Raw genomic sequence first — 27,004 nt, forward strand, 5'->3', positions numbered from 1 at the left:
AAAACGTCGTCGATTAAAGTCATAAACGCTGGTAATACGCGCAATAAAAGGTGATTTTATATATGAATTTAAATGTAGTATATTTTAGTGAATTGAATAAACAAAAACAAAATTATATTGAAAGTAAAAAAAAAAGAAATCACAAAATATTTGGAATTTTGCCAAAGAAAAAAAACATGAATAAAAAATTTAACAATAAAGTGATGTACAATAAAGTTTGAGTGATATATGTCGAAAATATTTTGTCAGATGAAATCTTTATGAAAGAAAAAATTAAAAATTGAATTTTATGAATCTTAACCTTTGAAGATATAAATTTATGAGTGTGTGTTTGAGTGTTGACAGTGAAAATAACTAAAAAAAATATTTGGTTTCATATACATATACAGATTTTTACAACAAAAGTAGGTGAAAGTAAAATCAATAAAACCAAAATCAATAAAGCTAAAAGTCAAACCAAAAATAGCATACCATCTTGGAAATCGACAAAAAAATTATTAAGAAAATTAAATCAGATCAATATAGTGACACATAAAAATTACATATCTATGATTCATATCCTTACGTAGTTTACACATATTTTCTAATGAAATAGAAACCAATCACTAAAAATTTTAAAAAGTGACCACACAACTTAAAAAGACCAAAAAAAAATTCAACTAGTCATTTAAAAGATTATACGTATTACAACAATAGCAAAAAATTAAACTACATTCACCACCAATTTTAAAAAACCCAAAAAAAAAAAAAAATAAAACAAAACAAACCCATAATCAAACAGCCAGATATTGTATTTACTCGTGGACTAGTAAATGCAACAGCAGCCTTACAGAAACCCAAAGTGACCACAAAGAGACAGTAACTGGATTGGTTTTGGTTATTTTGACGTTGTTTGCCTCCCTGCTTGGGCTAGGCTGTTGTCTTGTGTTTATTTTTTCAGTTCCATACATTTGGTGTTCATATTTCATTAAGACACAAGAATTTTCCATTTAAAATGTAGCTCACGTCTTTGCGTTTCAATTTCAGATGGTAAAAACATGGCTACGTTTAAGGAAATCCACACATAATGTGTTAAACCAGATTATATATAAATCATTTGAGTTATTCCTTTCTTGTTTGCTTACAATTGGATGCTGTACCACAACCTCCCCCTTCCTTACTCCTACCCTACCCCAAAAACAGTATATTTGCAACAACTTGTTTCTAGATTATACGCAAAAACTGAAGAAACTAATGAAGCTGACTTGTGGCTTATGGGACATCCTTACCGATTTAATTCCATCACTGTCGTCTGCTTAGTGTAACCAGTTACTTTTTAAAGATCTCCATTTGAAAAGTGACAGCTTACCAAAACGTCGCCAGAGCAGGTGTATAGACACATGTTAAGAAACTAGCTACCAGGCATTTGTATCATTGCATTTGACTCGTAATTGGCACAAAAAAGATTTAACTAAAAACCAAAGTGGTTTCAATACCAACCACGCATCTTTTTTTGGTTAAAAAATTGCAAAATGATAACAGGCAGTTCATTAGCAAATAGTACCAGATTTTGTCTGGCAAATTGTAGTGAAAAAGTAAAAACATCATATTGGGAAAAGTATGTCAATTCATTGCTTGAAAGAAATTTCAAAAAAATCCAGGTCTTAAATTTTGATTATGCCTATTTGCTTTCACATAAAATATTTTCATATAATATTAAAACATGTAAAGTATAATTTATATTATACCATTATAATGGAAATCAACATAAATAATAGAAATTTATTAGATAAAATATAAAAGTTGTTTTTTATTATTTTAAAATAGTCCTTATGGATCATAGACATTGATAAAACGAAAGACTTAAGCAACGAACTTAATTTTAACGTAGAAGCCTAATGTAGAGAAAATATTCTCATAAATCCAGAAAATTAAAGAATTATGTTTCTTGTGCTGGAAATATTGAACTAGGATACATGTATGTTGGGAATTTGGGATCCATAATGGAACTGTATAATATGGACTTATAAAAATTACATAGAAATTGAGGTGATTGTTAGGTAAATGAACAAACAGTCTAACGATATTTTATATCAGTGTACGGCTATTCGATGTCCATCTGCCTTTGTAATCATGCTACGTTCTATAACAGGGAAGTCATAGTGAGGAATGCAACGTAAATTTCGAGGATAGGCTATTACAGTCCTCATATAAACCGATTTTGCGATTTGACTTCTTTAGATATAGCTTTTATCCGATTTGACTATTTCGCCCACCCAAAAAAATGGTACTTTGATCGACTATACATACCGATTTTCCGTCATGATTGTTTTTTATTCTGGCTTTATTATAGAACTATAGGAGATATGTGCTAAATATAGTTCTAATCAGCCCATTTTATTTTTCCAAAACTCGGAACTTTTGGCAATTTATCCAATATTTAGAATTCCTATCTGTAGATCTCGTAACTCATCAAGAAATCAAATATGTCAAAAGTAAATTTTCCATCTATCGAAATTTGTCTATTCCAAATTGTGAGAAACGAAAATTAAACTTTTTAAGGTGGGCATGATTTATCCCTAGATAATTGGGAACTTAAGTTTTTTCTTTGTGAAAAATATTTTCTTAAAAATCGTGGTTTCAAAAGGCTTCAGTATTCAAAAATTCCATAGCAACTAAAAAAAAGAAACTTTTCAGCTGCAATGATAAAAGGTATGCCAATATAACCACAAAATTGAGGCCTATGGAAAAACGCATTAAAATAAAGTGCATTTATACATGAAATTTACTACCCAAACTATACTTGAGAAAGATTTTAATGAACAATGAAAGGTAACGCAATAAAATTCAAGTCTTAACAATAAAAATCTATAAAACCGTTGAGGGGTCATCTTAGACCTGACATAAAAGCCATAAATAACAATTGTTCGATTAAAAAACTGACGTAATGTTAAAATTAAATGTTATTGGGTTTGAGAGAAAGGAAAACGGAAAATCTTGAAAATTAAATTTAAAATCGAAAACTATTAAAAGTTATAAATAAATGTTTGGCAACAATTCGAACAACTACCAATCATGTTCAATAATAGTTTTAAATATATTACAAATACATAATTCAATAATGTTATCCACATAATTAATACACGACGATTAAGAATCTCAACTAACTCAATACACCAATAAAATTCAATGATATCTTCAAACGAACTGATGAAGTATACAAGAGCTTTTCTTTGCTTAGTGCGTTTAAAAATGAGTGTAATTAATTTAGTACGTTTTCATTAATAAAACATAGTTTTGATAAATGTGGGAAAATATTTATGATAGATAGATGAAACAGTTTGAACTAGGGATAGAAACTTTGATTTTGAGACTTATCGACTTTTAAAAATGATGTAGATTTTTTAAGGTAACTCTTTTTTATATATTTTGAAAAAGTGGAAAACTCGTAAAATTTAAATATCACAAATTTGAAAATAGACAATGAATTAAACTTTAACAAAAAGGTTGCGAACCTTTTCTATATGCGATGAGAAGGGTTTACATCAATATCCACCTATATTCGATATTCGCCTGCCTTTGCAATTATCTTACATCCTTTAATAGGGAAGTCATAGGAAGTCATCGTACATTTCGAAAATATGCTATTAAGAAAAGAGAGTAAAGAGAGTTATTCATCAACCTCCTTTAGATTTTTAGGTCAAATTTGGCGATCGGTTTATGTTATATAGGGCCCTAAACTTAGATTTTTGCCTCGCGAATTTTGGTTATAGTTGATACTATAACCCCCATTTTCATGAAACTCCGTTAGTGCTATGTTAGCTAACCAACTTTTAAACCGTGATATGTACATATCTGTTATCTTGCGTATATATTCCATATGCCGGTTAAAAACTTAACTGCTCAAAATTTTTCAGTTAAAGATAACCGGAGAAAATATTTTTGCATTTTCTTTCTGTTAACTGGTAGTTAAAGCCTAACGGAGCTACATGAAAAGGCCGTAAAGCGGATCTGTTAGATCGAGTTTTCGCAAAATCTAACACTTGTATAAAAACTCAACTTTTAAAAGCGTAACAAATTCTATCTTTCATAAATGACCATTGCACCACGGGAGCCACCGTGGTGCAATGGTTAACATGCCCGCCTTGCATACACAAGGTCGTGGGTTCGATTCCTGCTTCGACCGAACACCAAAAAGTTTTTCAGCGGTGGATTATCCCACCTCAGTAATGCTGGTGACATTTCTGAGGGTTTCAAAACTTCTCTAAGTGGTTTCACTGCAATGTGGAACGCCGTTCGGACTCGGCTATAAAAAGGAGGTCCCTTGTCATTGAGCTTAACATGGAATCGGGCAGCACTCAGTGATAAGAGGGAAGTTCACCAATGTGGTATCACAATGGACTGAATAGTCTAAGTGAGCCTGATACATCGGGCTGCCACCTAACTTAACCTTCATTCTGATACTGATCAAGGTACCTCTTGCATAGATTGCGCTTCGCTAGTGTACCATCTATAAATCTAGACTATCGATACGTCGATATAAGATACCATGTAAAATAAATTGGTCTATTTAAGTCAATTTTTACTCAATTAGTCGAATTTGGAGATTATAAAAAGTGCAAAAATGATTTGAACTTTAAATTCTCCTATTTTCCTTGAAATTACCAATGTACATAAATGCCATGTTTTCAAACATAAATGGTATTCTCTATAAGACCAAAATGTGTGTAAAACTTTTTTATTTATTTCAACTAAAAGTTCATCTATTATGGTACATAGTTCTCCAATATAGACTTTGTTCAATTATTTTCTTGCTTTTGCATTACATTAAATAATACCTAGTCTTATTATGTATTTTAATTTGATAATTTTGAAGACCAATTATTTCAAATTTTATTGTATAAAAATCAAAAGCAAAATTAAGTTTAAACACCATCTAAGAATATCCAATACAAGTTTTTCTATTGTAAATCTACCAACCTTTTGACTTGAAGGTAAAACTAGACCAAGGCATTCTAATACTAAAGTTGATTTGTTTTTGTCCATATAAAATTTTAATTTCATAATCAATACATTTGATGATTTTAGAACGTGTTTTTAAAAGTCTGGGGAGTTTTTGTTTGTAATTTTCTTAAAGAGTACAAAGACCAAAGAGAAACGGTGCCACTCTCTTTGCTGAAGGCAAAACAATGCTAATCTAACTCTTGTGTTTGTTTTCTTGCTGGAGACCGGGTCGTTTTTTTTTGTCTAGCGTCTCATGGAGACATGTTGAGCTTGACCTTAGACAACTTTTAAAGGTCCGCTGCTCTATAGACTATCAACAACATAACACCAAAAAAAAAGCAAAACAATTATTGTATGGTGGTTGGACTTTAAAATTTTGTGAATGAATGAAATTAAAAAAAATATATATATATATATATATATAAAAAAAATTAAAATGTGAAACTTTAATCAACATACGCCAAAAGAAAAATATAAAATGTGACAATTTATTAGATTACACTATGTAACAAATTGATATTTTTTAAGGGAAATTCTCGCAAGTTTATTTATTTGTTACTCTCGATTTTCCACAAATTAAGTGTGGAGTTTCTACATTTAAGACGTCGTTTTGAAGATTTTGTTCGCAGGCACTAACGATAAATAAATGTTTGTTTCTAATAATATTTAGTTTTTTTTAACAACATTCATTTTCCTGGATGGAAAATCATAAAAAAGTCGATTTTGAAAACATCAACAATAAAATTTGGTGATTACGCAGACTCCTTTAGATCGATCAAACAACAGAGGTAGAAATTTTTATCCGATTTTCACCAAATAGTGGTAATTTAATGTAGAATTTTGGCTAAGTCATCTCTTTCGCCATTACTTGGTTAGAGCATTAATAGTTATGAATGTGTCCACCAAATATTGTGTTCCCATATATGTCATTATTTATATACCGACCGACTTTTCGTCTGAACATCTATTTTGTATTTGAACGAGTCCACAATTTTTATCCTTAATATACTGTCTGTTGATTCTCTAAACATCAAAAATCTATTAGTCCATTTTGGCCATTTGATGATTAGTCTATATTACAATTTTCGGCTTTTATCGCAACTTTAGTGTGAGGGTATAATATGCATGAAAATACGACAGATATATTGGCCCTAACCGCGTCTCATAACGTTTCAAATTTGGCTTCCTTATTTTTATAGCTACATGGGTCAAATTTCAAGGAAGATATTCATTTTATATTTAGCCTTATCGGTTATGATTTAGATATGGTTGACATTTATAACTCCTAGATATTAAGTCAATATGGTAATAAATGAATTAATTATAAAAAAGTAAAAGTATTGTCAGAATGTCATATTCCCAATCTTATTTATTTATCAAATGCTATAAATAAAAATCATGTCAGTTAACATATATACTTAAAAACCAACTTCAAAATATATCGCACCAAGATATTAAGATATTTCTGTTGTCTAGTGTTACTGATTCATATTTTAAATTGATGACTGACTTTTTTTAATTAGCAATTTAAACTTTGTCCAAGAGAGCAATTTAAATTTTAAATACATAAAATCTTAATATTTAAATTTTTTATTTACAAACTGATTTGATTTTATTTGGAAATTATGAGTTTTATGTGAAATACATTTTATAACTGTATTGTTAGTGTAGTTTTACATAAAATTTATATTCATAAATTTATTTATAATCATTAAAAGGTTATTGCCCTTTTTTATTTACCGGTTACTTGCTTAACATTTTCTTCGGGGTTTTCATTTCTCACTGCTATTTCCTCAAAATGCATAATCGGTTCCACTTTAATTTCATATAACGATCCATGCATTTCATTCAAATCTCTTAGGTGGTCAAAGGGTCGTCGTCCCTTGTAGACATACATGGAATATAATATACGCACAATTTCATTATAGCCGTCTTCTTCCAAGACAATTGCCTCTTTATGACTTAATGCCATATAGGTAATTCGAGGCATATGCATATAGCTGGCCACAAGTGAAATGGCATTGAAAAATCTTATCATAAAACATTCTTGCGACTCTAACCAAGGCTCCACATAATAATAAAATAAATGTAAACCATCGGATTTCTCATGTTTTTCACGAGCATAATCTTGAAGAGCTATGTATGTAAAATCCATTAATTCTTTGAAACGATTTCCATTGATTAGCAAACGTAGAGAAATCCACGAATACCATTCTTCCGTCATACATTTGAGTATAGCCACGCCGTATATTTCATTATATTCAGGATCCGAAACCATTATACTGCAATCGTTTTTCAAACAATGTTTGAGTATATTTACTAAGTCTATGTGGAATTCTCTATCCTCATGATATCCCAAAATTTTGAAGAGTTCATTGTCGAAATAATGTTGAAGGACATATTCTATGACATTTCCATGTTGCTTCTCATGTATATCATGTATGGGAAGATTATGATGTTTACTCCATTCGATGGTATTTAAGGTAGCCATGACAAAACCAATAAAATGATTTGTTTTAAATTTTTTTCTATGAAAAATATATTTTTAAATTGATTTTTTTTTTTAATTTGAAAACATTGACAATTTTTTGGGAACTAGATGAAATTTGGAAATATAAATGCCTTAGGTTTCATCATATGGGCTTTTTCGTTTTAAGTTTTCAATATCTGGGTGGGGAGGGGGCTGCAATTTGTCTGCAGGGGCCTAAGCTCCCTCCCTCCAGAGGCCTTTTTAGCTTATAAGCTACTCTCAAATGGAGAATGCGATATATACAGGTGCACCACCGTCTGAAAAAAACCCCACTTTTTTAAATTTTGGTAATTTCGAATTTTCTACCTTTAGACTTTTTTAAAATTTGGAATAGTCGACATTTCGAAAAATCCCTTATACCTCATTCACATTACACTTCTAAAATCCACTTTTACTAGATTTCAACTGTCATTTGCTTTATAAAAAATTGATTTCAAATCTCGAAAATGTAGATTTTGAGTGTAATGTGTAGAGCCTATTAATTTCTCACTTTCATATTCAATGTATGTATTCCTTTTAAAATAAATAATATCGTCTACAGATCTCAGAGTTACCATAGAAATATTTTCAGCAAATTCCCCCTTTAATCCAAGGTAGGCTTACGGACTTTTTCATTAAAAATCGATTAGACGATTTTCGAAATATCAAAAGTAAATGCCGAATTTGAAGATTACAAAAAGATTACGACTTTTTCACTCTTTTTTGATAAAAAAAAATTGTTTGATAATGGCATATTAGTAAAATATACCATTAAGAAAATTGCTCTACCAAAGTTTTTAAAAAGCTCTTATAGAAAAGAGGACAAAAACATTAACGACTTCATTGCTAAGCAAAATTTGGAGAAATTTCTATAATACCATATATTATTGGAAAATTTTTATTTTTCTGGTCAATAACTATGTCGATCAAATTTTCAGTCATTCGTTAATAGGAGGTAACGCAAATGAACAAACGTCAATGGAAAAGTTTTATTAAAGAAAACAGGGCAGACATTAAAACAAAATGAAGTTTGCATTGGAGCGCAAAAAAGGTGACATACTCATCATTCGGACGGACCAATAAATATTGCAATAGAAATAAAATAGCGGGTTGTGAGGGGCAAGAGTTTGCCAACAAATCAAGCATGTTGCTTAAGTCTTTTGATTTAGAGTCGAAAAACAATAGTATACAAAATTTCTGGTATGCAATGTAATGAAAAGTTATTAATAATTTATATACTTTTTAAGTAATAGCTACAGTGATTTCATTAATAGAGCCTATTAATTTTTTCGTTAGACATAAATTAATATGTTATATTAAAGTGTGAGGAAATCTAAGGCCAATCTGGTTTGAGAGGAAATATCAAAGAAATTACTTAAGATTTTACCAAATCCTTTTAATTTTGTTGTCTAACAACAATGTAGTTAATCACAATGTTGTTTGCAATTATGTTATTATTTTAATAAAGCTGAGGCACAAAATATTTGAAAAAACTAATGACTCTCATATGGCTATAATTGTACTTTAATATGACTTGCTATGAATACAGTGGAATAGATAATAATTAAAAATGTATACTGGAGTGGAAAGGAGCATGAACTCTAGTTTGTAGTATAAACTAACCTACTGTTTTGTAGGGAAATGTTATGAAAGAACATTTTGTACCCATTTCTGATAAAGTTCATTTTCCAAATGACGAGGTCTGTATCTGTTAAAAGTAGATCAATGAAAGATGTAATGCTGAAAATACATTATACACAATTTGAAATGTCTGGTCGGAATTCTTGGAGGCCATAATTTCATTCAGTAGCTATTTATCCTTGCCATGTGTAGTGGTTGCCGAGAATGATGGTCATAATATTTCACCCAATGTTGTTTCTTACTCTCTTCTGCTCCATATAACATTTGATTCCATAAAGATTCATTCTTGGTAGTCAGTAATCTTGATGACTACTTACTTTTCTCTTATATAAATTCTAATGTCTGCCGCTTTCAGGATATTTCAATTTTTCTCCTTCATAATCATCATGGTCTAAGCCATAAGACTATTTGGAATTGTCACGTTTAGTCCGTGGGAAGTTTAATTATCGTTGTAGTTCATTTCGATCCATTTTACTTATGAAGTTATATAAAATGGATCAACATTATTCCCAATGGAAAACACTGTCTTCTGTCAAATGGATTGACAGACAGGCACATACGTAATTTCTTGCAAATTTGCCGCATACGTCAGATTCGGCACAAGCAGTTTCTATTGAAATATATTCAAAAAATACATGAGTTCAATTGTGTGCTCCGTCTTTATACCTGTTGTCTTGCATTTTGATAACAATTACATTTTTGTTTGTTAAAACAATTTGGGACGAGGGGGAATTTACTCTACTAAAAAAGGTAGCATAATAAACCACAAGAAGAAAACTGAAAATTACGTCAACAAACATGTTAACTTATTGCATTAAATAATTTACACGCAATATGTGGTGTATATTACTTGCAGAGAAATAACTGGCTAAATGTATGTGTGTGTGGTTTTGGGGGTAATTGTATAGCAGACATTCATTGTTGAAATTGTCGTTGTTGTCTATTTTTCTTCTTCTTCATTATTATTATTTACTCACACTTACTTATATAGTTAAATACATTTCCAAACTAAATGAAAATCCAAAAAGAGGAGCAATTTTATGCTTGAGCACGTGTTAAACTGAGTGGTGGCCTCTCAAACGCACATACACGCAAAGAAAAAAAAACGTTTGGAAAACGTGTACCGAAAACGTTTTTCTTTTGTTTTTTGAATTGCTTCGAAAATTTTAAACTTTTATCACCAAAAAAATTCGTTTGTTACAAAGTTTTTATTTTTTCAATAAAAAAAGTTATTTTTGTCCACACAGTCCATTTCGTTTATATCAAACACTGTTCTTTTCTGACTTTAGGTCTTTAATAAGACACATTTTACAGTTCAAAATTTAATATACTACAATGTAATGTTGAACATTTTTTCGGAATCTTCCGAACATATCTGGAATATATGTTAAAAAAAAACTTTGGTCGAAGCAGGGATCGAACCCACGACCCTTGGCATGCAAGTCGGACGTAGCAACCACTGCACCACGGTGCCAAACTAAATGTTTGTTTCTGTTAAATAAACTTTGTTTATTCGGTTCGTGGGCGCCGCAAGCTATGCTATATAAATATAACGTATATGGATATTTATCTATTGATGACCATAACAGGTACATAGCTCAGTGGTTAGTGTGTTGGCTTACAAAGTGCATGGTCCGCGGTTCGATTCTCCGTCCAGGCGAAAGGTAAAAAAATTTAAAAATTTATAAAATCGTATAATTTCTTCTACATTGTTGGTATTACAGGAAAAGTTGTTAAGAACTAAAAAACATCGTGGATGTGAGAAAGATGTGAGGGAAAATGCAATTAGCAAGACAACAATGTTTTTTTTTTTTTGAGTTTGTCCTTATGAAATTGTTTTTACATCCTGGAAAAGAATAAACGTTTATCACAAAAAGTATTTACTTTTTTCCCAAATACACTTCCTAACAGCGAAAAGCAAATGAGAAACGAACTTTGTTTGTCTAAAATTTCGTTTGGGAGGAAAGAATTATTTTTTTGCGTGTACACATCCATTCATAGATATCACATAGATTATCTAAAGAAATTGTTATGGATTATTTTGAAACGTTTACCACAAAGCTAAAACCTACTCAAGAGATTGATGAGGCATTTAGCTACGATGAAAAATTTACAAATTTTTCATTTCAGTTGTGTGCACATTTTATGTGTTGGTACAAAAGAGAATATTTTAAGGAAATTAGGTAAAATAAATTCAAAACATTTATAATTGTGAAAATAAGGAAGTTTCCATCTAATCACATTTAATATAAAATATTTATTAAATAATTACATGCTTTGCCATAATTGTGTTTATGATGTTGGTACATTTTTTGATTTAACAATGGTTAATTTAAGGGTACGCTTGTCTCTTAAGTCTTTTGTTTTGATAATTGTTTTCTGTGGTTTTTGTTTGCACACCGTAGCAACTATGGTACAAGGTAATAGTGTAATTTGTATTAATCTATTAAAAATTTGTTTAAGTTACTCACAAAGAGAAAATATGTAAGAAAGAGTTAACATTTGTAGGAACTTTTACACCTTATACTAAACCTACTTATATGGCGGTACACATTTGAGTGCTTTACGACAAGAAGGGGTTATATGTTTTTGAATGGGCTTATTATCAAAATATTTCCCAAAATAGTTTGTTACATATTTGTGATAACTACATCTGAGAAAGAAATAAACTGTTTTATAGGAAGAATGAACTAGCTCTTGCAAAAATTGAACTAAATTGTATTTCACATTTTAAGATTTCCACAAAGCGTTGTTAACCCACGAAATTACTCCCTATTACTAGAAGAAAAAATGAACTAGAAATAGAGAAAAAAATCATTGGCGCCAAATCATGACAATTTTAACTATTTTTGGGAATCGTACGAAAATTTTCTACTGCTTTAGTTCATATTGAACTTATGTGTATGGTCATTGAAGTTTTTACCCAATGTTTGAGACATACTTATAAAAAGGAAATTTTCATTGGACTGTGGAAAATTTCGAAAAAAATAATAAAACTTTACTACAAACAAATAATTTTTTGCAATAAAATTAAGTTAAATTCTTAACGTTGACTACGGATTTTTTCGGTGTATCTGTATAATACTTTTGTTTATGAGAATGGTCTTTGTAGGGAATTTGAAGACGACTGATTATAAATTAAGAGGTAATATAAAATATTATCTTGTGCTAAATTTTTGAACGATGTCTTAGGAAATCACGTTGACTTAATTTTTTTCTTAATTGGCCAAATTCAGCGGATTGGTGTAGATTTTAGATTTTCTTTAAAGAAATCCATATTCAATGGAGATGAATGAAATATTATACAAAGCAACAATAAAGATCTGGTATCTAATTTAAACTCTCTGAGAAATAAATAGATCTTATCTTTATACCCTGTGCCACACTGTGGAACAGGGTATTATAAGTTAGTGCATATGTTTGCAACACCCAGAAGGAGACGATATAGACACATGGTGTCTTTGGCAAAAATGCTCAGGGTGGGCTCTTGAGTCGATATAGCGATGTCGTCTGTCCGTCTGTCCGTGAACACATTTTTGTAATCAAAGTGTAGGTCGCAGTTTTAATCCAATCGACTTCAAATTTGGCACAAGTATGTGTTTTGGCTCAGAATAGATCCCTATTGATTTTGGAAGAAATCGGTTCAGATTTAGATATAGCTCCCATATATATATATTTCGCCCGATATGGACTTATATGGCCCCAGAAGCCAGAGTTTTACCCTAATTTGCTTAAAATTTTCCCCAAGAAGAACAATTATTACTATAGTCAAGTGTGCCAAATTTTATTGAAATCGGTTCAGATTTAGATATAGCTCCCATATATAGCTTTCGCCCGATATGGACTAATACGGTCCCAGAAGCCAGAGTTTTACCCCAATTTGGTTGAAATTTTGCACAGGGAGTAGAATTAGCATTATAGCTATGCGTGCCAAATTTGGTTGAAATCGGTTCAGATTTATATATAGCTCTAATATATAGCTTTCGGCCGATTTACACTCATATGACCACAGTCGCCAATTTTTTGCTCCGATTTAGTTGAAATTTTGCACAGGGAGTAGAATTAGCATTGTAGCTATGCGTGCCAAATTTGGTTGAAATCGGTTCAGATTTACATATAGCTCCCATATATATGTTTTTCTGATTTCGACAAAAATGGTCAAAATACCAATTTTCCTTGTAAAATCGCCTCTGTTTAGTCGAAAAGTTACAAAAATGACTATAATTTTCCTAAACTTCTAATACATATATATCGAGCGATAAATCATAAATAAACTTTTCCTTAAAATTGCTTCAGATTTAAATGTTTCCCATATTTTTATTTACTAACATTGTGTTCCACCCTAGTGTATTAGCCGAATTAAATTTTGAGTCTATAGATTTTGTAGAAGTCTATCAAATTCTGTCCAGATCGAGTGGTATTTAAATGTATGTATTTGGGACAAACCTTTATATATAGCCCCCAACACATTTGACGGATGTGATATTTATGGTATCGAAAATGTAGATCTACAAAGTGGTGCAGGGTATAATATAGTCCCCGCCCGACTTTAGACCTTCCTTACTTGTTTTGTTATTATATTTATAATATCTTAATTAGCTAAAGCATTATTACACATTAAAAATGTATTCCGATTTAGCTTTTGACTTTATATTGTCACAAAGTCTACTGGACTGAAAAACTCAAACAACTGACACAAAACTTAATTTTTTAATTAATTATATCTTCCATAAGCTGTTAACATCTATATCTCAAATAAATATACATTCGTGTCATAACTCTTTTGTTATATGTATTATGTTCGCTTCCGTTACCCATTTTTATTTTTTGTATGCAGATTTGACACCTATCAATAAAACTACAAAAGCTATCACCAAAAAAAAAAAGAAATCTCGACACTACACTCTTGATTTCACATCTTTTCACTTCTATTTAGGCATTGCTTTTTTTATGATAGTTGGAGGTTTGTTGGGCTTTAATTCGATACTAAATGACTTAAAATGCTTATCAAAAGTGTGTGTATTTGGGGGATTATGTAATTTTGGCATAGTTGGCTTTTTGTTAAAAAAATGCATTAAATTTCACACTTTTTAAATACATACATATGTATTCATTTTGGTCTCCACAAAAATCCCATTGACATTGGTTTGTTAAACATTAACATATAAATTAATTGCGGTAGACAATGCAATGCTAACCTTTTTTTTACGCCATGCTTGGTAATTATGAAAGGAATACTTGTACACTTGTCAATGACATCTTAAATTTGAAAAACGAAAAATTAGGTTAACATATTTGCAAAATTTTTATGATAGCATTTTGGTAACTGGAACTAGATAGAAGTAAACAGATCGTAAGCTAAAGGGAGTTGATATAATTACTAAATAAACGATTTGAAATTTAATGTTAGATATTAAAAAAAATATAATTTTTAAATTTTAAACTTTGAATGTTCTAATGTACTAAAATGTGGTTTTTCAATAATAATTTATTCGTAGCATTTTTATACTCTATTATTTTCTAAATAAATTAAAAATTTTTTGCACAACAATTCATTTGCAATAAGTCATTGCATTTGAAATCGGCAAGTAATTGCATTGTAACAGCCATGACGAAGAATTCTTCAATATCATTAACCAGTGCAATTAACATATTCGTGTTTTTTTTCTTAATTTTTAACATTAATAGGCATTTTTTCTAATAGCTTTCCTTGACATAGATTAACTTATGGTACGAATAAGTGCAGTATTAAAAAAGTGCATAGTCCGTTTATGACTTGCAAGTGCAATAATTAAAAGAGACATAGCATTAATCATCCACAGTGATAATTGCTTACTGAAAAAAATCATATTTACTTAAATATTTAGTTTCATGAGTAGAAGGTATGTGCACGAGTTTTTTTTTATCGATGGGGTCAAAAAATTTGGAACATCATGTTGCCTATTGTGCCAAGCACTGTAAACTGTAATTATTGCAAAAAATCATATCGAAAGATAACCGTGAGAACCCATTGAGTAAATCTTATCAGTTTGTGTAATTTTTTTGTGTAATAAATATTTCCGTGCAAAAACTCTATAAAATTGGTTCACCCAAGCAACGACTAGAAACATTTCTTTAATATTTGTTTTAATTCTAACTACTGTTTAATTGCCGTCAACTGTGGTTGACGATAGAGTTGCAATATCCATGGGAACTCTAATAGTTTGTTTCCTTGATTTCATTGGCACTATGCGGTGAAGTGTGTTGGGTAACGACGGGAATAAAATACCTGTTTGGAACATAAACTACAATTAAACAAAATTTGATTTATAAATAACTACTGTCCATCAAAGACAAAGCGAGATCAAAGCGAAACCCCAGAGGTGATATGTAAACAAGTAAGACGAGAAAATCTCTATGACCAAAGTATAAAAAGGAATATCCTTTCACAAAACAAAAACTACCAAAATTAATACAGTAAAGCAATTTGTGTGTAAATCAATCACTTTAAACCAGTTCTTGTATTGGAGAGAAACCATTAAAAAAACAATTCACTAAAGATTATATCATTTTCCACTTTTCTTTTTCATTACAGCAGTCACAATGAGAAATCCTCTCAAATTAGTGCCACCTCGCTGGTGGGCCATAATTCTTTGTCTGAACCTACTGCCTAGTATAGTATTTACATTGCCTACAATAGAATCGTCGAATGCTTTAAGGGCCAGACTTCTACAACATGTGGAGAGATCATTTTTTCAACCACCAGCCTTAGAAGAGACCATACATGAAGTTCAACAGATTTTGAATAGGGATCCCAGTTTGCCACGTTTGACAAGGTAAGTTGTAGTTGTAATTAGGCATTAATTACAAAATATTCCCTATCTTGCAGAGGTGAAATTGAGGAACTCTATGAGAAAGTCACACGTGAGGAATACCAAAAAAGTTTGGAAGCTGGTGATAAAGTTAGAGCTGATAGCATGCGTGCTCTTATGCTGGTCTTGCCCTATAATACAGATAATAACACAGAGGAAAATCTACAGGTTCTCAAGAGGAAATCATTAATATATAAGGAAATTTACATTAACCTTTTATTCTTCTTAGGAACTATTTACTCGCCCTCCTGTTACCAAAGTGGTGGACTCTTATACATCGCATCAGCCCATACAATTTCTAACACCTTCCGGCCATAATGAAGGTAAATTCGATAATGTGGCTGTGGGCCCTGTGGACGCTACCACCTATAAACCCTCGTACATGGTGAAACCTCCAGCGATGGCTCCAAATCCCACTACCTATCATCCTTCTAATCCTCCACCAGTATTTTATCGTATGACTCCTTCGGTGAATATTGAAAATTTACCTCAATTTAAACCATTGTCTACCAATCTACCCTTGAACCATGCATATGGACCCGACTATCCTAGTCAGACCCCTAAGCCTGGACAACGTTTTAGTAGTCATTATAGTGCCAAAGATGTGGAATTTCTTAAAAAGGCCTTGGAGAAAAGAAAGCAGCCCTCCACCAGCACTATAAAGCCAGTGGCTGATGTACTCGAATCTATGGGTATTGTAGGACAAACTCGTAATCGTGTGACTATAGATGATTACTATGCTGCTGAATCGGCTCCTTCTCCTCAAATTGTCAGTGTGGCAGATTTGAAAGGGTTACGTCCACAAAGCTTGGCTCCACAAATCAAGCCAGATGCCTATTCAATGTTTAAGCCTCTGAATATAGGAGAAGAGATAAGAGTAAAGCCCGAAGTGGAGGGTTATCTAACCCGTTTTGGTATTGTGAGTGGCCGCAAGAGGAAAGCCATTAAGAAGAACGAAGCAGCTTCAACAACCCAAAATGCTTTGGAACAATTTGGCGAGGGTAGTGAAATAGCCACAGCCAAAGTTCCTGCGGGAAGTTTGAAGCCCAAAAAGAGTACTTCCAGTGGTAGTAGTACAGATGAACTCAGCAAATTGTTGGAAAATCTAAGAGAGTTGGAACGTTTAAATCTAAGTCCCAAAGTTGTGGTGACCACCCCAAGACCCACAACAAAAACGACAACAACTACGACTACCACTACAACAACCCCCAAGCCACCCACAACTCCTGCCCTAATAACCAATGGTGATCCTTTGCTTATCGAACCCAAGAAGCCTCGTAGACGCATAGATCCCAATTTTGATATAAATTTTGGCAGCCAGGGAAATCAGGAAACAGCTCCAGATGACGAATTGTCCAAGCTGTTAAAGAATTTACAAGAATTGGAAAATCTCAATGTTAAACCCCAAAATGCCATAAAGCCCACTTCACCTGTTAATAGGGGTGGCAGTGCCGCCGCTTCGAGGCCAGTTGGTGTGGTTACACCAGCCCCCATAACGGCTGAAGCACAAATTTTAGCCAATCGTTTCTCCCAATCAGGTTTGACGCCACAACAACACCTATTGCAATTACAACAACAAGTTGGTAGAGGTGGTAATCAACCAGATTTGCAACAACTTCAATTGGTTCTACAACAATTACAGGCCTATGAGAAGGCCAATGTCAAAACCTCGAAAAAGCCCACAACCACCACCACTACCACAAATAAGCCGTTGGCCTTTCCAGGGCTAACACCGCAACAAAATCTACTCTTATTGCAACAACAAGCAACTCGAGGACAAACTCAACCAGATCTAGATCAGTTGCAACAAGTTCTGCAACAATTGCAGGTGTATGAACAGCAATCCAATGTCAAAACAACTAAACCCCCTACCACTACGAAGAGACCAGCTCTTAGTCAGGATGCCCAATTGGGACCCACAAATTTATGGCAATTACGTAAACTCTTAAGCGATGATAGTGAATTGGAGAAGTTGTTCGAACAGGCCAAGGCCAGGCAAAAGCCTAAGGCAACTACCACAACAACATCTACCACAAGTACAACGCAGAGGCCAGGACCAACATTAACGGATTTGGTGGAGCTACAAAAATACTTTGCAGAGTTGGATAAGGCTGCGCAGAGAACTTCTACGACGACAACAACTCCGCCACCACCAACTACGACTACAACAACGACTACGACTACTACAACTCCTCCACCAAGCACTACGACCAGCACAACTACAACCACCACCCCTACACCTCGTACTACATATTCTCCACCCATTGATTATGACACACGAGGCAAGAAGCAATCTGCTGATCAAGCCCAATTGGAAGAACTCATAAATCGTGTACAACAATTGGAACGACTAAATACTCGTCAAACTGGTTTGGGAAGTCCCCAAGCTACAGATACTCCCCTTTCCCCCCTTTTAGGATTTACTACTCGCAACGTTAAGGCTCCGCCAAAGGATGACTATCGTCTACCCGTCAACGATTTCGCCAATTTGAGAACCCTCTATAATCAGGTGGGAAATCCTGAAAGATCTCAATTTGGTGAAATTGAAATTTCTACGAAGGCCACGGCAGCCAAGGCCTATGAGGAACAGTTATACGATACCACAACAAGGAGATCGCAGAGTTTTGCTCAACGCATAATTGACATCACCAACGATACTGGATCGGGAAGCAGTTTAAAGGAAGTGGACGCTAACGATTTTGTGCAATTGCAGAAATTATTGAGCAAAGTCCAGGAACTGGAAAGAGTACGTATATCGTTGCCCACTCCAAATCCAAAGACGAAAAATGAAAGAGAAGCCACTCAATCTCCAGCTCTCCAAAGTGCAGCATCTCAAAGGTCGCAAAATGTCCAGAAATTAAATGGTGCCCAAGTTGTGTATCCTAGCAAAGATGATTATCTTGACATCTATGGGAAGGATATACATTCTCCACCCAAGGACTCAAATACATTTAGAAAAGTCGAAGATCTCTTGCTGAGAGATTCTGAGGTGGAAGATTTGAGATTGGATTTGCCAGCATATAAACAAACTTTGGAGAAACCTTATGTCCCTAAACAACAAACCTCCAGCGAGGAGCTAAGAGAAATTGTCTATGCTAAACCTTATGATGAGAGCACCGCTTACAAAGATTTACAACCTCCTATGATACATAAAACGGTGACCAAGGAACCACCTCGATTTGTGGCCACCAAAGCTTCTTCGGAGGTTCATAAATTGAAGCATCAGCAAACAGATTTGGAAGAACTACAAAAGCTACTGAACAATGCCCAGGAATTGAAAAAGCTGGGAATTACCTTACCCAAGGAATTGACAGAGAAACTGGAAACAAAACTAGATCTGAACGGTATTAAAAGTGTAGGGCAAACCCCAAAGAAGGAAACTGCTAGAGAAGAATATTTTGAAGACAAAGAAAGGCCAGTCTTCAGACCTACCACAGAATCGCCGGAAGTATATGAGCCCTCGGAAAAGACTGCAGTGTTTTCTTTGACCACAATGAAGTCTCTAACACCTCGTGAACCTAAGACTACCACTGAAAGCACAGTAGAATTACCAGTATTCAGTGCCACAAAAATCATAGAGGCTGCTATTAAAAGGGCTGCCAATAAGATAGGAGTTTCCACTGAGTTCCCTGAAGGATTTAAACGTAGAAGTGATGAAAATGCCGACGATCTACAGCTTGATGATGGTGAAGATATGGCAGCTGCTTTTAGCGAATTCAACTACCAAATGGCTTTGCCAGAAGGTGACGACCAAGTGGGAGAATTCAGTGAAATGGATTATCAAGTAGCTTTGCCCGAGAGTAGCCCTGCTTCAGAAAAAACAGAAGCTGACGCGGGTACCACTGAGAACCCTATAAAGGATTTGGGTGAATTGCAAAGATTAATTAAAAATCTAGAAGAATTGCAAAAGCTTAACATAAGCAACAATCCCGAGCTTTTGAGAAAGGCAGATGCCCAGTATTTGGAATCTTTGAAAAGTACAAAAACACCTGAAGATGATACAATAAAGGAACGTAGACAAAGTACTGGAACTACTGAAGCCACTTCAAATCCCACGAAGGTTCAATTAAACTTGAATTTAGATGAAGTTTCACCATCATCCACCACCGTAAGCACTACAACTGAGGCCACTTCATCTACCAGTACTACCACGGAGGAATCGCGAAATGGTTCCCTGGCCGATTTGGAAGATTCATTTGGTCCTAATCCAATTACTGAAGAGCCTCCGCCGCCCCAAAAGAAAAATGGTTTCTATTTCTTGGCCGATTGGAATTCCTTCCTTGAGGTGGGTGATGGTGATGATCAGGTGGTGGTTAGGCTAAGTCCCAAAATAGGAGATCCACGACTATTTTTGCCGGTTAAGATTCCATAGAGTAGATAGGGATGGATACCTTGAGGTAATCTAGTTAAGCACTTGTAAATATTTTCAGCAATATCGTGAATAGGTTAAAATATTCCACAAATGAGTGATGCCAAAGATGATTTGTTGAGTGTTGGAAGTTTAGGAAACAACGATTTCGAGTATTGTCAAAATTAATAAAAAACAATTATGAATTGGTTAGTAGTTATCAGAAATATTATCCAAAAATTTGCAATTAAATATTTAATCAAAATCAAAACAATAAAAAGTAATAGATTCCTTACATATTTTAATCAAATCTAAGACAAATTACTCCTAACTACCCAGCAAAAAAAGCGTCGCCCAAAAAGTAGTGAAAACGTTCTTTTTGGATCCGAAAGTGGTGCCAAATTGACGCAGAAGCGATGAATTTAACATGGGCTTGTCATAGGACGGATGCCCACCATTTCAACAGCCGCTGCACTGAATTTGCATCACTTCTTAAGGTGTGAGACGAATTCACTCTTTTGGATGTTAATTAAGAAATGTTGTGATATTTTGACAAATAAGTAATTTTTTAAATTTTTTATGATTTTGAATGCATTATAACGCTTGTCTGGAACGTTTGCCATCAAATATTTTCAAAAATTCGCAATATTTCTAGAAAGAATTTATCATTTTTCTAGGAAAAATTTAAATTATTTGTACCATTTTATTAATTCTTAGTCTGTTTTTAACCTATTTGAAACAAAAAATATAAATATCCCATTAAAAGTATGAAAAAAGCTCAAATGAACTTCCAGTGCAGTTAAAATAAAGAACATCTTTTTGGAAGTTCTTTTAAAGTTGTGCCTTGAGAAGAACTTCCTAATTTTTTTGCTGGGTAATGTTTCGAACAATTAAATTTTTCCATATTTTTTTTTATTATTAAATTTAAAAACAAACAAAAATATTACCAACATTTTTTTTAAATAAAATTTAAATTGAGTTGGAAAAAGTAGTAATAGATTCAATTGATATATTGTAAAATTAATTGAAACCATTAATTTTTATTTGAATTACTGTGTTAATTTGATTACCATTGTTCCTAATATCTATCCCTAGAATATCTTGGCTAGCTCTGTGGCGATTAAAAAATCTAGTGGAATTTTTGTTGTTGCAATTATTAGTTTCATAGTAATATTTATTAATTATACAAAAAAAATAAAGAATTTTACATCGACATAGCATTAAACATAAACCAGAAAGGAGTTGAGATTTTTCCCATAATGAGAAAATATTCGCCTCGAATGAAAAGAACAGTCACATTTAAACGAAATAAAAAAGAACTTAAATAGCTGTAAGGCAAAATTTTATGATGGTAATACATATAAGTAATAAGTAATAAATAAACAAATAAAAAATATTAAATATTAGGCCTTACTATTTAAACACAAGGTAAGAAGGGAGGTTCTCGGGATATACCCATGGTTGAAATTTCATAGAATTTCATTTTATCAGCCAGCAATAATACTAAATAATAATTGGGATTTCCTTGCGAATTGGGCAGAGTTAAGGTAAGGATTTGTTCAATTTGCGAATCACTTTGGAAGCTGGAAAATTTATCGAACCCTTGAGTACCCCGATATTGCCAAATTTGAACTTCACAACAATTTTCGATGAACATTAAAAGAGTTTGTTGTTTAATACGTAATCCAGTCAGGGAATGAGGATTTTGAACATTGATCATTTGATAAGGATTATCTTTAAGATTAGGATTTATATACAAACGAATCTGAGAATTTTGACCCTGAGTCATTGATGACATAATTTTTGTTAGGGCTATTAAACGTTTAGGTCTATTAATGGATCCAACTTCCAAAGAAATTAATTCTTCTTTTATTTGTTTTGTTTGAGGAATTTCAAAATATTCCTGATTCTGTATGGAAAATATACGATCTGTTCTATTAGATGCAGACATTTCCATAGGATCCTCATTGGCTTTTAAAATGTCCACAAATTTATGTAGCTCTATATCAAAAATTCTTAATCGTTCTACGACCTTGTGTAGATGTTGTTCTTGATCTACTGAATCGTAGATATAAGCTTCTTTCAATACATCTCCCATTACCGCGGCTAAAGAATTCCTTATTTCTATACACAAGGAATGGTCATGGGTTTCATTATTTTTTATATGATTATGTATATCCTCCAGCTCTTCCACTACTGGCCAAACTATTTGCAAAACATGACCAGCCAATACTTGAGCAGGTGTTGTTGGCAATGATATGGCCTCATAGTTTATATTTAATTGATCCGGTGTTAAGATTTTCTGTTTTTGCAAATGCTCCATAATGGCCAAAAAGTCGGGTATTAGATATTCATCGAACAAATCCGATTCAGGTATACTCAATTGGGTAATATTCACTTGTCTATTAAGTTTCTCTGATAAATCCAAGAGTATTTGTTCCATAGTTTCTTTGAAATCCTTTAAAGCAAATGTTCTTATCAAGGATGTATTGGGCTTTAGTACAGATATAGTTTCATATTCTGGAAAACCAAGCCAAGAAGGGAATTGTGAAAATGATGGAAAGAATAAATTGATTATATCCTTCTTGGTTCTAGGTGTGTCGAGGGAAACTATTTCACGGCCATTAGTAATAAGGACTTCTTCGTAGCCTTCATGGTTATAAATAAAACGATAGTTTTTATTATCAGTTCTTTCTTGGAATTTAAAGCGCCATTTCTCCAGAGTTTCGAATGTTCGTAAATCAACTTTCTTAACCACATCTTTGCCTAAAACCAATATCGAAAGACCTCTTTCATTGGATGTTTGAAAATCCAAAACATCATCAGTGAATGATTTTTCATGGTTAGTAATATTTTGCCCAGAAATCCACAAATTAATTCCTTTTCTGGTAGGACAATTGAGGGGCTCTGTAGAGTCATAATTTGTTATGAACTTTAATTGTGAAGGATCACTCGATGGTATAACCATTATTTGGTCTATTGGGCCAGATTCATAGATATGTTTGAATTCGAATGTTTCCTCTTCACTGTTCCATTGATAAATATGGGATATACAATCAACATTCAAAAGGAGGAAATGTTTGTTGTCATAATTCAAAGAAAACATTTTTCTTCTTCCATTAGAATTGGTCCTGTTTTTCAGTTCCATAAAGAAGCTCTCCTCCAAATGTTTTATGATAACCGATTTTTGTTTAATTTTCTTCCATATATTTTTGAGCATAGCACACATTTCCATTCGATCTTTAGTTGAATAGCTTCTGGGATATCTTATATGGGAATTATATTGCCACGATTCATAACCATTAATGGGGTATTGGAAATAATTTGGATCTTGCTTTACTGTCAAAGTTCGTGCTGACCAATTTCCTGTTATATTATATTGACCCTCCATGTTTTGATATTTCAAAGAATTCTCAAACCAGTGATTTAAATCAATACCCGTTACCAAATCACTTGTAATTAAATTGGGGCTATATAACGACTTGAAATATATGGGAGATTGTATTTCCATATTATCCTCCAAGATGGCCACATCACTAAGATTCTTGTTACCATTGACTATACCCAGAACTTGAAGGTCCGTTAATATCAAAATAGATTGAATTGATAAAGGTGTTCTTATATGTTGTCCGCCATAGATCTGTTAAACTTAAAAAATTAGAGCATGTAAAGATGAAATATTAAACTTTCCCCATACCATTAAGGTGTTATTGTATTCTTCCAATAAATCCAAATTATTAACAGGTCCATTCACCTCAATGGATCCTTGTAAATAGACTTCGGAGAATTGTATGAATTCTTCAAATTCCTGTGGTGTATTTAAAGTTATGATACGTGACAAATTCAAGTCATTGATAAAATGAACATTCAAAGAGTTTCCATCCAAAGCTCCCTGGGAAAATTGTAAATAATCTGGAATAATATAACAAAAAAGAGTTATTATGTTTAGAGTTGAGTAACATTTGTATTTCATTCAATGTTAAAAAGGTTTATCTGAATCTGTTACATTCAAACATGGGCCAACATCAAATGAGGAGGTTTTGAAGGTATAACTCATGGAAATCAAAATATAGAACCATCTGCTGAAAATTATGGGACCCTTACTTTTTTTAGGATAATCCTCTCCATATAATGTATATAGTATGTGTGTGGACTTACTGATAGGCATCCGTTGAACTAGAAATGATTCGAGGATGACTACGTGGTTAATAATTCTAACAAGTAACTGAAAGTTAGGGGAACCCAACTTGTTTCTTCTCTAAATTAAGAAAATTCTCTCTATATGAATATGTTATAACTTCTATCCAGTACCTTTCAGGATTGGCATCTTTATATGCACTATAATTGGCAACGCGGTTAACACTTGTAGTAAGTTCCTGGCGGTATTGACGATTTTTCTTTGGGTGTATGCTATTTTATATTTCTTACTTACGTGGTATATACTGATTTTGGTTCACACTCAGTGTATCATTCAACCAATCGGCCAAAGAACATCCATTAACAAATTTTGCCTTTAAAAATTTTTGTACGGAGATCTCTTTGAATTCAACCGAATCTTCGAATACCATAGATGTTCCAATAGTTATAGGTTCTAGACCTTGAATAAATATCAATTCTTTGAAAAGAGTCTCCACATTTAAACCATTTAGAATTTTCACAAAAGCTCCCTGCTCTATGGAAACACGGCCTGTAAAATTATTGTAACCCTCAAGATGGCAAGGTGATGTTTTATATATCAAATTGTCAAAGAAATTGCTCATATTTCTCAGCTCATTAAAATCTTCCAATACAGTTAAATCTTCTACAGAGATAGGATTTTCAAAATGAATATCTCCCTTGAGTACAAAATTCTTCCAGTAATCATTGTAGTAGAGGATATTTTCCAAATCATTGAGATCTTTATCATTTACTTGACCCCATATTTCTAGATGAGGGGTTAATAATTTTCCTTTGATTTTAACTGCACCTTGAAGTAGAATTTCCTTAGTTTTCAAAGCCATATTCTCAAAGGGTACACCATTCAAAGCTTGTATTTGGGAATTTTGTAAAACATATACAGGTTTAAAGAAATTTTTAGGAGCTGTTATATTAATAAGTGAGCCATTGTAATCCCTCATTACAATATCCTTCATAAATTGAGGCATATTGCGATCTTGATAGTTTCCTTGTATGAACAAATTTCCTCTGATATCCAAAGGGTTCTTGAAGGTTACTCTTGTGGTCAATAGATTTGGACGATTTAGCCATACCACTGACATTTGTATATCTTCATCAAATAAAAGACCATTGAGCTTATTGGCTTGAACGTCTCCAGTTACCATTATGCGATCTACTTGTATTTGACCATTTAATACCATTTCGGGCATCTCTTCCATATTCCTGAGGAAATCCAATAGAATTTCTGTATTAATGCCATGCAATTCATCAGCTTGTAAACCTTGCGTGGCATAAAGCTCATTAAGAAAGAGGTTGCCCTGTACAGGAGGCTCATTCCAAGATCGTTCTGTAACAAAATCGTGCAATTCAACATTGTTCAGTTTGCCAGGACCCACAATATCTTGAGAAAATTCAATTGTATTCGCTTCAAGATGGTCAAATTCTGCTGTCTCCAAATGCAGATCATCATCCAACAGTTGGAGATTATCCTTAATGGATAAATCATTAATTTTTTCAAGTACTATTAAAGTTTCTGCTTGTAATTCATCCGGAAAAATTAATTTAGTTGTACTCAAATCTAAAGGCTTATCCAATTTGATTATCTCCTTTAAGTCATCCTGTATATTTATACCATCATAGAGTCCTTTTAAAGTCAAATTATAGAAATATACATAACCCTCAAGGTTGGTAATATCCAAGGTTTGAGGTGTATGTACTGTAACAAATTTTTCTACGGGTATTTGGTTAATCAAGCTCGTCTCCAATTCAAAATCCACTGGAAATGATATACGGGAAAATGATTTGGAAGATTCAACAATAATTTCTTCTGTGGGATTCTCTGGAACTTGTAGAACATCTTTTAAAATATCACCCAAAGGTTGACCATCTATATTGCCTTTTAGGACAATGGGACCATTAACTTCCAAGTCATTGAATATACAAGAGGCTTCAATAATATTGGATTCCATTAAAGTGGGATTCGAAGGGAAATTATCCACATTGCGTCCATGAGCTGTACCATTGAGCTAAAAAGATGTTGCGTTGTAATCCGAAATTACTTTTGTAAAAATATTTCTCATTACCTCCAATATTTCAGATACTTCCAATTGACTAAAAACAGTTGATCCCAGCCACTCTTGACGATCCCTTAGTGTTATGGCATCCACGGGATTTTGACCATTTATAACACCATCAGTGTCTACGGAATTGGCTGTCAAAGTATTATTGAAATATTTTTCTGCACTCACTATTGAGGAACGAGGTCCATTAGCCACTAAATACTCATCCGGAAACTCCAACGAATTTAATGTATTAATATTTAAAATGTCTTCCACAATAACTTCCTGCAAAGGTATAGAAAGTCCATGTTTATATAAAATCTATTAAGGAAATGTGTTAGTATAAATAGATGTATCTCTTCTCAGTTGCTGGAATATCACAATATGTGTATGTACGAATGGTCCGCTGAAGTGGCTAGTAGAAACAATTAAAATATTGGAAACGTTGGAATACTTT

General features: G+C 32.9%; 3 protein-coding genes across 4 annotated transcripts in view; 1 reads left to right on the forward strand and 2 right to left on the reverse strand.

Moving 5' to 3' along the window:
- On the forward strand, positions 1–21,733 carry LOC142228285 (uncharacterized). Of its 2 annotated transcripts, none has more exons than XM_075298672.1 (4): positions 1–50; positions 15,708–15,948; positions 16,002–16,152; positions 16,214–21,733. In XM_075298672.1, the coding sequence occupies exons 2-4, from the start codon at positions 15,716–15,718 to the stop codon at positions 20,354–20,356; spliced, it is 4,527 nt and encodes a 1,508-aa protein (XP_075154787.1). In that variant the 5' UTR covers positions 1–50; positions 15,708–15,715; the 3' UTR covers positions 20,357–21,733. The 2 variants fall into 2 exon arrangements, with proteins under 2 accessions (XP_075154787.1, XP_075154788.1); XM_075298673.1 differs by lacking the exon at positions 1–50 and adding an exon at positions 15,048–15,510.
- Positions 6,564–7,559, reverse strand: LOC142229392 (uncharacterized). Its single transcript, XM_075299946.1, has one exon. It carries the CDS (start codon positions 7,472–7,474, stop codon positions 6,716–6,718), a length of 759 nt encoding a protein of 252 aa, XP_075156061.1. The 5' UTR covers positions 7,475–7,559; the 3' UTR covers positions 6,564–6,715.
- Positions 21,471–27,004, reverse strand: part of fs(1)N (female sterile (1) Nasrat) — a 7,936-nt gene continuing 2,402 nt past the window's right edge. Inside the window, exons 3-6 of the mRNA XM_075298671.1 lie at positions 26,572–26,832; positions 24,765–26,514; positions 24,030–24,244; positions 21,471–23,972 (exon numbers count right to left, since the gene is read on the reverse strand). Of these exons, the coding sequence (XP_075154786.1) occupies positions 21,750–23,972; positions 24,030–24,244; positions 24,765–26,514; positions 26,572–26,832 (4,449 nt within the window). The 3' untranslated portion in view covers positions 21,471–21,749. The remainder of the gene's footprint in view (positions 23,973–24,029; positions 24,245–24,764; positions 26,515–26,571; positions 26,833–27,004) is intronic.

Source organism: Haematobia irritans, chromosome 3 (genome assembly GCF_050003625.1).
Source record: "Haematobia irritans isolate KBUSLIRL chromosome 3, ASM5000362v1, whole genome shotgun sequence".
Taxonomy (NCBI): Eukaryota; Metazoa; Arthropoda; class Insecta; order Diptera; family Muscidae; genus Haematobia; species Haematobia irritans.

Bases quoted from the DNA above. Each gene is read 5' to 3' on its own strand.
- LOC142228285 (XM_075298672.1), top strand. From the start codon at position 15,716: ATGAGAAATCCTCTCAAATTAGTGCCACCTCGCTGGTGGGCCATAATT. The intron at 15,949-16,001 runs GTAAGTTGTAGT...CCTATCTTGCAG, and splicing joins AGTTTGCCACGTTTGACAAG to AGGTGAAATTGAGGAACTCT. The intron at 16,153-16,213 runs GTTCTCAAGAGG...TATTCTTCTTAG, and splicing joins ACACAGAGGAAAATCTACAG to GAACTATTTACTCGCCCTCC.
- LOC142229392 (XM_075299946.1), bottom strand. From the start codon at position 7,474: ATGGCTACCTTAAATACCATCGAATGGAGTAAACATCATAATCTTCCC.